The sequence below is a fragment of the Conger conger genome, chromosome 11, assembly GCF_963514075.1.
Source record: "Conger conger chromosome 11, fConCon1.1, whole genome shotgun sequence".
Classification (NCBI taxonomy): domain Eukaryota; kingdom Metazoa; phylum Chordata; class Actinopteri; order Anguilliformes; family Congridae; genus Conger; species Conger conger.
In genome coordinates, this window is record NC_083770.1 from 15,339,494 (window position 1) to 15,352,729 (window position 13,236).

General features: G+C 43.4%; 1 protein-coding gene across 6 annotated transcripts in view; it reads right to left on the minus strand.

The window, feature by feature from the left end:
• Window positions 1–1,218: 1,218 nt before the first annotated feature.
• The window catches only part of trpm6 (transient receptor potential cation channel, subfamily M, member 6), a 29,613-nt gene continuing 17,595 nt past the window's right edge, over window positions 1,219–13,236 (minus strand). For 3 of the 6 annotated variants that reach the window (XM_061259909.1, XM_061259908.1, XM_061259905.1), the window contains exons 25-39: window positions 12,618–12,750; window positions 11,162–12,123; window positions 9,909–10,003; window positions 9,676–9,787; window positions 8,841–8,887; window positions 8,341–8,405; window positions 8,171–8,196; window positions 7,583–7,633; window positions 6,904–6,969; window positions 5,855–6,144; window positions 4,873–4,955; window positions 4,310–4,515; window positions 3,662–3,713; window positions 3,075–3,184; window positions 1,219–1,839 (exon numbers count right to left, since the gene is read on the minus strand). In XM_061259909.1, the coding sequence (XP_061115893.1) occupies window positions 1,757–1,839; window positions 3,075–3,184; window positions 3,662–3,713; window positions 4,310–4,515; window positions 4,873–4,955; window positions 5,855–6,144; window positions 6,904–6,969; window positions 7,583–7,633; window positions 8,171–8,196; window positions 8,341–8,405; window positions 8,841–8,887; window positions 9,676–9,787; window positions 9,909–10,003; window positions 11,162–12,123; window positions 12,618–12,750 (2,381 nt within the window). In that variant the 3' untranslated portion in view covers window positions 1,219–1,756. Of the gene's footprint in view, window positions 1,840–3,074; window positions 3,185–3,661; window positions 3,714–4,309; window positions 4,516–4,872; window positions 4,956–5,854; window positions 6,145–6,903; window positions 6,970–7,582; window positions 7,634–8,170; window positions 8,197–8,340; window positions 8,406–8,840; window positions 8,888–9,675; window positions 9,788–9,908; window positions 10,004–11,161; window positions 12,124–12,539; window positions 12,751–13,236 lie in introns of those variants that run through there. The other 3 variants (XM_061259906.1, XR_009710000.1, XR_009710001.1) reach the window with 3 other exon arrangements.

Consider the following 13,236-nt stretch of genomic DNA (forward strand, 5'->3'; position numbering starts at 1 on the left):
ATGGATGCATTTTCCTCATTTTGCTGTATTGATATTTTGGTTAGTTTCTTTTTTTCTACCATGAATTGATTGTAATGCATTTTTTTCAAGCAGCTGTCCTTTGGTTGTACTGAACGAGCAAACGTAGCAAAAGACACATCATGTGCACTTCTGGTTCTCCTGACTTTCCAAAGAATATGAACTGAATGTTCAGTCAACACTAAGCAATTTTGCATCTTTTATGCAAAGGTTTCTTATGACCAGTTGGAATTTATATACTACCCAGAAAGTCATTTTGAATAAGATGAAGTAGATTTTAGGGCAGGTTTACTTTTGTACAACCACGAATGCATGCTCCTAGCTGACAAAGTACTGACAAAGAATTTCTGTTTCTAGAAAGGGTCACTTTTTTTCCCCCCAAACCATGCACAACAAACTATGTGTCCATGATTTGGCAAAAAGAGTTTCTTAGAAGGGACAAATATTGAGATGCTAAGGAAGTGCTAGCATGCGCAGCTTATTTTGCTTTCACAGTTCACTTCCTAAACTTGTGTAATGATTTGTTAGTCATTAATCCAGACTCTTTGTTTTGCTTACAGCCATCAACACATACACATACATAAAACGGAAAAATATATATTTTGCCGAAATAGCCGAGTATTCCCTAACTATAACTTTTTTAACGGGAGTGGGATTCCAGTGACAAAAAATAAGACTGTGTTAGAATACAATTGTAATCTCCAATAGCAAGCATTTGAGTCTGTGCATTTCTTTAATAAAAAGATTGAATTGTGTTTTTAGTACTTCCCAAGTCTTTAAAAATTTAGAAAAAATTACATTTCAATTTGCCTTGATGTGTATGCTTATTTTACCTAAGGAATAATTCCAATACGCTATTGTTTATATACTGTAATTTCGACACATTATTTTATTGTGTACTTATACCCCTGAAATCACTGTTATAGTCCGATTATACCCCGAAAGTGGAAGTTCTCATTGTTTCAATTTGTAAATATTAACCTTAATCTTGTAAGGCATCTAATGTTTTACATTACATTAGAATGTAAAGAAAAAATCTTGTTTATTTCCAGTTAAAAAAAAAAAAAAGAGTAGTTAAACCATTAATGTTAGATTTAATTTTATAATGCACAGAATATTTCTGAATGTTTGCTGTAAATGACAATCAATGTTTGTTTTTTCCTTCTTTGATGCTAAAAAAAATAAAGTTCATAAAATCCGTCATTGTGCACAGAAATTTATTCGGAAGGTTTTTACATTATAATCATTACATTATAATCACATTATAATTCATGTCATCACAGACTAAACCAGGCATTTAGCCTTAGTGGGCAAGTTGAAACAGGCTACAAACTTTAAGCTGAAAAACAGGGCCCAACTCAGAGGAGAAAACGGCGACAGTTTTCGAGGTACAGTATTTATGAGCTTGCCTCTCTTGTGTATTTAAATAACCCGCACATCCAGAAGAAAATAATCCCCAGTGTTCTTTCTACAGGATTGAATGAGATGAATCACTGAAATCTCAACACAATTGGTGAAAGGCAACTAAGATACCACAGTTCACACCCGTCCGTTTTTGACACAGCTTTAAATGGTAAAAATGGACAGAAGGGCAAACCTGTATGTAACAAAACATAGTCAATTTAAAACACTTATCAGCCCAGACAAGCAAGTCGCACACGGACAGCAAAGGGACGTGGCAGTTCTGCTGCATTCCTACTGTCTTTGGAAGTAAATGGATCCACTTCCAGGTCAGAGGTCAAAGCCGGGTCATGATCACAGCACTGTCCTCTTCAAAAGCTGGCTTTATTTTTCCAGGGAGGGCTTTGGCTTTCCTCAAATCTGACAACAACAACACAGTAATAAGAATAGTAATATGAAATAAAACTCATCAGCAGTGTGGCAACACAAATGAATAAATTAGAACAAACAAGGAATTTGATGAGACTGAAAATTAAGCTGATTTTTTTTTCTTCCCATGAATAATTTGTTTTGATTTGATGGTATTCTTGAAGTGGATAAAAAAACAAAACAAAGCACCTTTGAAAAATCAAAACACGCGTGGGCAAGAGGGGGTGTTCATCAGTTTGTTTATTTGTTTTTCCTTGGAACTTCTGAGGGGCTGGCTCCCACTAGATCTTAACAAGCTTCATGTGTTTGCGATGAGACGGTAATTAATATGTAATCAAAGTAAACACTTTCTTATGGCGGGGCACAGCACAAAAGACAGCCCTTCCCTCCCGGCTGCCTTTGTGTTGTCATGGAAATGTGATAATTTTCTCTTTCATAAAAGCTCTTCCGTGCTTAATTAGCCGCACAGCTTTGCGTTCATCTGAAGGTTCGGCGTTTGGTTTCAATGCCAAGAGGAATCTTGGCTGAGCTGGGCTGCACGGATGCCAGAGCAAGGCTCCGATTCTACCTGGGGGACCTGTGTGATTCTGTTAAGCTCAAAGAGCGATTACTGACCTGTGTGATTCTGTTCAACTCAGAAACAATTATTACTGACCTGTGTGATTCTGTTTAACTCAGAGAGATTACTGACCTATGTGATTCTGTCTAACTCAGAGACAAAGATTACTGACCTGTGTGATTCTGTTAAGCTCAAAGAGCGATTACTGACTTGTGTGATTCTGTTCAACTCAGAAACAATTATTACTGACCTGTGTGATTCTGTTTAACTCAGAGAGATTACTGACTTATGTGATTCTGTCTAACTCAGAGACAAAGATTACTGACCTGTGTGATTCTGTTTAACTCAAAGAGTGATTACTGACCAGTGTGATTCTGTTTAACGCAGAGACAAAGATTATGAACCTGTGTGATTCTGTTTAACTCAGAGACAAAGATTACGAACGTGTGTGATTCTGTTTAACTCAGAGACAACGATTACTGACCTGTGTGATTCTGTTCGACTCAGAGACAAAGATTACTGACCTGTGTGAATCAGGCTGAGTCACCTGAGAGAGCACAATTTCATGCACAGACTGTATGAGGCAGTGTGAATCGACTCCTGCTTGAGTCGATTAGTTCAGACAGAGTGATTCCAGACAAAGACCTGAGTGAGTCGTTGTGCTCACCTGAGAGGCAGAGTTTGGCACAGCAGCCGGTACAGGTGTGCTTCAGGATGAAACCGTGCATGGCCTCGTCCCCAAGGTTGCCAGGGCCAAACACCAAATCACCCGGCGAGCTGCCGTGTAGAAGCAGACAGCCATTAGACCTGAGAGCCAAGACTGTGTCCAAGTTAGACCGTTTAAGGTCATACAGGGGTTCCCAAACTTTCTTCTGACGCGACCCCAAATGAATGTTCAGAAATATACGTGATGCCAACACCCCACCCACACACACCTAACAAAACCGTTTACGTGTTATTATATTGGCGATATACCACAACCGCTCGTGTCTCCTTGCTTTATTATATGTGGATTGTTGTGATGTTTGACATGTAGTAGCCTACATTCACATCATTTAGAGATTTGTTACTTTTTATGAGTTTTTTTCCCCCCCAAATGTTTACCCCTGCAGTTAATTCCTGGGAAATGACAGTCAGGAACGGTGGAATGGTAATTTCTTGTGGAACACAGTAAGCCTCTGGGATTCCACAATATTCCAAACGCTCCACAGATAACACACCTTCCCTTTTCACAGCGCCTGTGTGCGCGTGTACCTTTTATCGTCTGACGTGATGACCGACGGGCCCGTCAGCTCCAAACCTACCCCTGGAGACGAGAGAAGAGAGAGACTTTCACACAAACCAGCACCGCACGCCACAATGACTACACGCACCCTCTCAGCTATTACATCATCTGTGAATAAGCAGTGAATTATTGGTAACACTTTACAATAAGGTTACATGAATTGGCATTAACTAATGTAGTTGTGAACTAATTACTGAAAAGTCAGTCTGTACAGCTTTGTCCATGTATCTGCACATTAATTCGTTCATTCTTGTTAACAACAACATTGGTTAATGCTAAATCATATTGGCATGAAAAAAAACTATTTGTAAATGGTTAACTAAATATAAGTTCATCATATGGTTTGAAAATGTATAAGTATTCATGTAACTAATACTTTTGTATTAGTTTGTAGCTTAAACATACTTGAAACTAATTAAAAGATAATTTCATGCTTACTTCATGCATTTGTTTCATTCATGTTCAATTCAATTCATGTTCACAACTCTATTAGTTGATGCCAATTCATGAACCTTATTCTAAAGTGCGACCAAGTTATTTGTATCAGAGCTGAAACACATTCCGGATAAAAGAAAACAGAAGTTAAAAAAGAAGATAAAAGGGAAGATGAAGGAGACCTTGGAGGTCGAGCACCAGAACCTCCCCTCTGGAGTAATGATAGGTCCAGTGAGAGAAGGCCAGCACGGTCTCCTCCAGCCCGCACACCGGGCTCGTCTCCCCCCCCGTGTTGTCGTTATATTTCCGGAAGTGTCCGTTCAGGTTCCTCTCGATGGTCAGCCACTGGTCCCGGGACCGCCAGTGCAGCAGGAAGACGTCCAGGAACCTGCGGATGGAGGTGGGTGGGATACGTCCCAAACAAACACCAAAAATAAATTGCCCACAACCCCCACAACTTTGGGGAGTGTGGGTTAAGGTTTAAAGGGACAGTACTTACTTTGGGGAGTGTGGGTTAAGGTTTAAAGGACCAGTACTTACTTTAGGGAGTGTGGGTTAAGGTTTAAAGGGACAGTACTTACTTTAGGAAGTGTGGGTTAAGGTTTAAAGGACGAGTACTTACTTTAGGGAGTGTGGGTTAAGGTTTAAAGGACGAGTACTTACTTTAGGGAGTGTGGGTTAAGGTTTAAAGGGGCAGTACTTACTTTGGGGAGTGTGGGTTAAGGTTTAAAGGGACAGTACTTACTTTGGTGAGTGTGTCATACTGTGCGGTTTGATCTGGTTGAAAACACGCATCAGTTTCTGTGCAGCACGCTGCTGCTGAATCTCCTGTGACAGACACATTACATTTTTCACATTTCTGCTTCAATAACACAACATGCATATTAATAATCAGCAAAAACACATCCATGTCCATGTGCCCATAATCATATACCCTCATTCATAATCACATCTCCATATTCAAATCAATATCCCTACACCCACACAAACATAAACATAATTCTAACTCTATTTACATATCCATAATCATATCTGCTTATCATAACCATATCTGCACTTCCATTGATATATGCATAATCATTTACCCTCAACTATAAACAAGTCTCCATATCCATAACATAATCGACATATCTATCATAGACAGAATATATCATCTTTTATTTGATAATTTATAAATTATAAAACATGACATCTATAATCTTTACTGGGGGGAGAATATTCTTTCTGTAATATGGAGGTCATGAACTCTGTGAGCATTGCTGGGGAACAGATGCTGAGGCCTGAACAGACATTACTAATGAATACCTTGACATATCTGGACAACCATTACAAATGAATGCCCTGGGACAAGAGGTAGAGGTCTGACCAGACATTACTAACAGATACCTTCAAACAAAGATATATACAGACATTAATAATAAATATCCAGAGGCAATGATCTGAGCAGACATTACTAATCGATATCTTTATGAACAGACATTGATAATGGATACCCAGAGACAGTGGTCTGAGCAGACATTACTAATTGATGCCTTTATGAACAGACATTGATAACGGACACCCAGAGACAGAGGTGTGAGCAGGCGTTACTAATCGATGCCTATATGAACAGACATTGATAATGGACACACAGAGACAGAGATCTGAGCAGACATGACTAATCGATGCCTTTATGAACAGACATTGATAATGGACACACAGAGACAGCAGACATGAGTAAACGATACCCTGAGGCAGAGCTGAAGCGCCGTGTCGCTGCGGAAGGCCCTCTCCCAGGTGTTCACCGCTTCGGGCAGGAAGGCCTTGGCGATGTAGACGGTCCCGGGGTCCAGCACCCCGCCCTCGGCCCAGGTGCACAGCACACGCGTGGCTCTGCGCAGACGGCCGTGCGTGGCGTCCCAGGAGAGGGGCTGCAGCAGGGCCGACCGGCCCCGCCAACACCACGAGGGCCCGGCTTCTCCCCCGTCCTCCGCCGATGACCCCTCCTCCAGGCAGTAGATGCTCACCTCCTCTCCGGCTGTTGGGGGGTCAGGGGTCAGCCAGGGCAGGGACAGGGGATGGGGGAGGAAGAAGAGGAGGATAGGATGACAGACAGGAAGCGGAAGAAGAATCAGACTTGACCATATGAAATGCATTTCGTGGACATAGTATCACATAGCAATGTAAGCTGACTGTCAGTATTAGACCATGTCTGAAACAGCTTATCTGCCGAATATTGACTTGTATGCAACTTGCATACTCCAGTAGAGGGCAAATAAACTGTTTCGGACATGGCCATAGACTTTCAAGGCACAATGGCTGAACTAGAATTTTGTTTTACTTTTTTCCTTTCTGACCCATTTGTCTTCTTTGCACAAATCTTGTTAACACATTTCACACAACTAATAGTTATCATCCAAAGGGTTATAACAAATATGGCCAAAAAACGAATTTTCCACATATAAATGCATAAAACATAGCAGCATTCATTATAACATTCAGTATCCATTATCACTAGGAGTACAGTATCATTCAGGGATTCAAATCACATTCAGAGCTCCTTGGTTCCCCCCAGTGGTAGAAGGACCCTACAACTGCAAAAACAAGATAATTTTGGGCAATCTTTCTGGTCTGGTCTGCTTGGAGAGTTACCTGAAGACATATTTATCGGTTTTCAGCCATTTAAAATAAAATGTGTTTTTCTTGATCACTGTTATAACATGTTTACTATAGCAGCATGTTTATTGCGTAATTTCTTTATGGAATCATATGTAATATTTCCAAATCCTTCGCTTACCCAGTAGTGAAATGGGAGTGAAGGGTATGGTGCCGGCGAGTCTCATTAAGTTATTCCTCTCCACCGCTGAAATGGGCAAAGTAAAGGCACACACACACAGAGAGTGAGGTCACAAACACAGAGAGTGAGGTCACGCACACACACAGTGAGGTCACACACACATAGAGTGAGGTCACACACACACAGAGTGAGGTCACACACACAGAGAGTGAGGTCACGCACACACACTGTGAGGTCACACAAACACAGTGAGGTCACACACACACAGTGAGGTCACACACACAGAGAGTGAGGTCACAAACACAGAGAGTGAGGTCACGCACACACAGTGAGGTCACACACACATAGAGTGAGGTCACACACACAGAGTGAGGTCACACACACAGAGAGTGAGGTCACGCACACACACTGTGAGGTCACACAAACACAGTGAGGTCACACACACACAGTGAGGTCACACACAGAGAGTGAGATCAAACACACATAGAGTGAGGTCACGCACACACACAGTGAGGTCACACACACATAGAGTGAGGTCACGCACACACACAGTGAGGTCACACACACACACAGTGAGGTCACACATACAGAGTTAAATCACAAACACGCACAGAGTGAGGTTGCATCAATGACCTCACAGATGAAATCGTGCAGCACTTCTCAGAATAATGACACTCACCTGAATAATGAGGATCGAGATCTTCACCGGTCTGGAACGTGGAGCCCTTTGCTTAAAGACGAGAGAAAATGTTAAATCTATACTGTGTGCGCACGTGTGTGTGTGTGAGTGTGTGTGAGTGCGTGTGTGTGTGTGTGTGTGTGTGAGTGTGTCTGTGTGTGTGTGTGTGAGTGTGTGTGAGTGAATGGGAGAGAGATCAGGCTGTGCAGAGACCTTTTGAGGAGCAGATGCTCAAAGTGAGAAAAGGGCACATCGACCTAGAAAAACAGTTTGATGACACCCAGGTACATAATATAATTTACCAAACTGAATGAATGAAATGACAGCAACATCAAATACAAATAATACAAATTTTAAAAAAATGTTTTTTTTTAATCAAATCAAAGGGGCACTTTGGACAAAAGGGGCAGGGACTCGTGCCAGGTGTGTAACAAGCATGTGCATGTGTGGGGCAAACAGAGAGAAAAACAGAAAGAGATGTAATAAACAGAGAGAAAAACGGAAAGAGATGTAATAAACTGGGAAAATAAACTTGGGAAGGAAAAAAAGAGAGATGTAAAAGGAACAAACATTGAAGGTGACACTCACAGTCCAGTCCAGTCACACTCTGAACCCTACAAACAGAGGGTAGATCACATAGGTGAATCCTATCTGAATGCAGAGTTGCTCTTATTACCATGTATTAACATGTATTACACATATGTTATTACGCATGTATTACTCATATATAACACAGTTATTACGGTGAGGGAACTTACGAAGATCTGCGGCTCTGAGACATGGACCAGCTGCTCCACACCGATGGGGTGGCGCCCAAAATATCCTGGAGAGACAACACCATCATCCACTTCAGCTTACTGTGTTAATGTGAATCAGACCTGGGTCAAACACCTAATGATTTTAGATTCAAATACTTTTCTGTGCTCAATTGATCTTGCCTGATAGAATTGAGCCAGCCAAGAGCACCAGAAGGCAGGGTTTGCCCTTTTTGAGAGTATTTCATAGGTTCCAATACACCAGACAAGCTCAGTAAAGCGTAGGAATTTGAATTCAGGACAATTATTCAGTCAATTAGTTCAGACAATTATTCACAACAATAGCAAAAAAAAGCCTTCACACACAATTCAAAACCTCCCGCAAGTTTGCTTATGAGTACTGGTATTGTATGAGTGCTATCCAAGTGCAGTTGAGGTCATTTTTAAGTGGTAAGGTACAGGCAAAATGCATTCATTTCTGTAGTTGAGAAGATTTGTCATACCTGACAGGAAATTCCACATTTATGCATTAATTCCATCTGTACGAAATCTGAAAGATGAATTATTGATGAGATTTTGACTGAGTTAAAACAAAGTTAAATTGACAGCCCCGCTACATGCTAAGGCAAACTCTTGAGAGGCCTACAAATTAATGTGTGCAGTGGAAATAGGTAATTGAGCAAGCTGCATGATATAGCCACGTAATGTAATATAGCGTATACTAACCCTAATCTCAACCCTGACCACTTCAAACAAATAATAACTGGACACCAGAGGAGAGATGTAGGTTAGGGAAACACTGGATTCTCAAACTTAGCACTCTATTTCCAAGAGGACTGAACAAACGCTCATAAAACACCTACACAAGAGGGACCAAATTCTTCCTACTTAAAGGCTAACTCTAATCCTAACCTCAACCCTGACCCCAACCCTAACTCTTAACCTCAACCCTTAACCCAACCCTAACCCTAACCTCAGCCCTTACCCCAACCCTAACCTAAGCAGTAAACCCTGACCCCAACCCATTGGTCCCAATGCAATGTACACCAAGTCAAAGCAACAGATTATCCATACTTTATCACTATATTCTACATTTACACAACTTTGAGATGTATTGAAGCAATTCAAGTCATAGTTAGTTTGCTTCAAAGTTTGCTCCAGCATTTACCATCATGACTAACTGTAAATGCTGAGGACTGGTGGCCATGTTGCTAGGCACCAGCACCAGTCCACATTGCAGTGTTAAGAGAACCGTGGCGCTAAATCACTGCGTTACAGTGTAGGATTAAAGTCTGCAGTGGCGGTGAACGCCCAGCAGGTGGCGTAATCTGGACGCACTGAGCTGCGACAGGCTAGCAGAGCTCCGGAGGTCTTCCCCTCGACGCCTCTTCTTTCGACTGGGATCCAGGGTCACATGGGAACAGCGGAGGCCACCGTCTTTTCCCCTCTTCTGAGGAAAAAGGGAGAGCAGAGTCGGGAGGTGTGACTCATCGACAGCGGTCTGCCTGAGGTCAAAGGTCATCTACTGCAAGTCATCTCAAGATGGGACTGCCCAAAGTAGAGGCCCTTACCGTGTGGTTCTCTTTGATCTTCACTGTCCTCTGTCTGCATTTCACATCACTCTCCGGTCTCTTGGACCCGTATATCTCTGATGACTTGGATATTTCTGTGTAACAATTAAAAAAAAAACTATTATAATACAGCCCTGCGATGGACTAGCGACCTGTCCAGGGTGTATTCCTGCCTTTCGCCCAATGTATGCTGGGATAGGCTCCAGCCCCCCTGCAACCCTGTTCAGGATAAGCGGGTTAAGATAATGGATGGATGGATGGACAATTATAATACATGATTGTTCAATTGTTCAAAAAGGTAACCACAACATCATCTTCAACAACCACTGTCATGTTCAACACAAATGTCTTCAGGGTTTTTTATATTTCTTCAGGATTGAATAAAAGTCATCCATTTGAATAGTGGAATTAGGATTTTTTTCCACTTTTTTGATGAAAGACTAGCTATAGTCTTATGAACTTTGTTGTTTTTTCCTGAAACATACAGTACATAAAGAATTCAACAACCATGATGAAATGAATGAAAAAGTTTTTGAAGACATTCATGATGAGAAAATATTTTCAACTGGAACTATGAAGAGAACTAAATGTTGAAGACTGGATTATCTATTCATATGAATGAGAAATCATCTTTATTCAACAGCCATGGCAAAATAAATGAATGAAAATGCGGCTTGACATTTATGACAAACATTTATTTTGATGCTGGGAATATACTGGGAAAACACATAATACAGTTTCACATCTAAAAAGTGAAAGAAATCAACATTTCTTCCCCTTCGGATGGAGGAGAAATAATCTTTATTCAAAAGCAATGGTGAAATAAATGAAAGGAAAATGTGCTTTGACATCTGAAATGAAAACTCTATTCCACAGCATCAGTACTGCCTGCTCTTCACTTTGACCAGTGAGGAGGACTTTCATCAAATTCATTCACTCTGGTTAGTCTGCGGTCAGTAGCATTTTATTTGAAGGCTCCTATATACATATGACCCATATAAGCCTTCATAAGCACTACATGGTCGCCCATAACCAGAAAGGGACATTATGTAATGGCGTGATGTAAACATTGATGCAGCAAGTGACATTACCATGGCATACAAATGAACTGACAGGAGATCCTAATGCCAGTTATTGACATAAGCGCTTATGAATGCTTATGCAGTACTTATGAATGTGCTATGTAGTGCTTATGAAGGAGTTACATAGCTCTTACTGGATGTAGAAGCCAAAGTGTTACCCTGCGGTCGTACCTCTGTGTAGGGCGTGGTGGACTGGAGGATTTTCACCCCTGTCCCACTGGCTGTTAGGCCTGTCATGGGGGGGTCCGGACGAGCAGGGCATGTTTGGGGTCCGGTGCATGCTCTCCAGGCTGGCCGACAGGGACCGGCACTGTCGGGACATACCCCCCTGGAGCTTTCTGCGGAAGCTTCCGGAGTCTCCTTCCCCGGAAAAGGCGGGATTAAGGAATCCCGCCACCCCACCGGTCTCGTGCAGAGAATCCGGGAGGAGGACGGTGTGGCTGGAAGCCCGGGACACGTCGAAGTCTTCTGGGCCTTCGTCTTCCTCCTCCTCTTCCTCATCTTCCTCCTCCTCTTCTCCATCCTCCTCTACCTGGCTGGTTGGGGACGGAGAGTCGTGGAGCCCGGGTCCGGAGTAGAAATGTTCGGGGGGGTCGCTGGCGCACAGGGGGTGTCTCCCCTGGGGCGGGACCCTCCCACGGCTCCCGAGGGGAAAGACGGCGGGGTGGGCGTGCCTGAAACTGAGGGGCAGGGCCGTGAGCAGAGGCTCCGCCCCTCTGCTGTCCGTCTTCACCATCGCTGCCGACAACCCACCGGAGCCCCGCCAGTCTAGGGAGGGCCGGCGGTTGCCGCGGACGACGCAGCGCAGCAGGGAGGGCGGGGTGCTGCGGTGCTGCGCGGGAGGCGGGGCCAGGCAGAGGCCGTCTCCGCCCCCAACCGCGGCGGTCACGTGACCCAGATGGCTCCAGCTGTGCGGAAGGCGCCGGCAGGAGCCGGAAAATGGCTGCCTGAGGCCCAGCAGGGCCTCCCCCGCCTGCCGGCTGTCTGCCGCAGACACCACGGCGAGCGTGTCCACCACCAGAGCGGACATGTCCTGCAGCCGGCCCAGCTGCCCGTCCAGACCCTGCAGCTCGTCCTGCACCGCCTGCACCTTCCCCGCCACTTCCTGCAGCTGCGCGCTCATTTCCTCCGCTCTGAAAACAGGAAGCAGGGCCGAGACCAGGTCAGCGCCGGACAGACCAATCGTCTCAACACTGTTATCCACCGATTAAGCATATTTTAATATTTCAATCCATAGTTGAAAGGATTTTTTATATTATTTTCATTGCTATTTAGAAAGACCGGTTGGCAATGACAAGAATCAAAGTAGCATTCGTAGCATTGAGTCAACCATATACAGTATAAATACCCTAAGGAAACAAATATCTCTGTCTCTCTCTCTTTGTGAGTACAGAGTGTGTGTGTGTGCGCGAGTGTTGTGTGTGTTCTAACTGCATCTGAAGGCCAGACTCAGTGTTTAGCTCAGAAGCCCTGATTCCAGACATAATCTGACTGTAAACAGGATGGAGCACAGAACAGGCAAGGAGGGAAGGGGGGTTGGGGACTCAACATGAATGAAGAACGGAAGTCAGAAATCAGCAGAGATCAGGGGGAGAGAATAAGAGCGCGTGGAGTCCAGTAACGTTACGTCTGGTTGGTGGATCTGATCCGGTTCTCCTGGCTGGAATGCAGACTCTCGCTCTTGCGGTGGGAGTGTGCAGCGAGGCACTGCTCCTCAAAGTCGTGAAGCTTCTTCAGGTCTTCTTGGCAGAGGTAGAGCTCTGGAGACAGGAAGAGGGAGTTTCCACAAAACAAGACCACATTCTTCATCAACATGAACACGTCATTGTTTATGAACACACGGCTGTATTTTAACCCTTTGAAGAGTAGTTTTTTGGAATCTTTGTGGAATTCTAAGTCAGTGTTTTAGAACCAGTAGTGATTGTGAAATCATGTTCAGAATATTCTAATCACATCTTTGTGATTTTACACCTTAAAGAGGGTAAATATGCCCATGCCATCATTACAGAACTAAGTTTGAAATTCACTTATTTTAAGAGGAATGCTTAATCATTTTTCAGCTACTTGCCCAATCATGAATGTAAACTTGTTGAATCCCTGCAACACTCCGTAAGTTCACTGTCTCAAGTGGCAAGCGCATGATCTGAAACAGGCAGGCTTGAGGAGGTAGAGGTGAGATGTGCCCTGCTGACTAGAACACTCAGTTCTCCCGGAAACACTACAGCCAAGAACTCACCACCATAGCC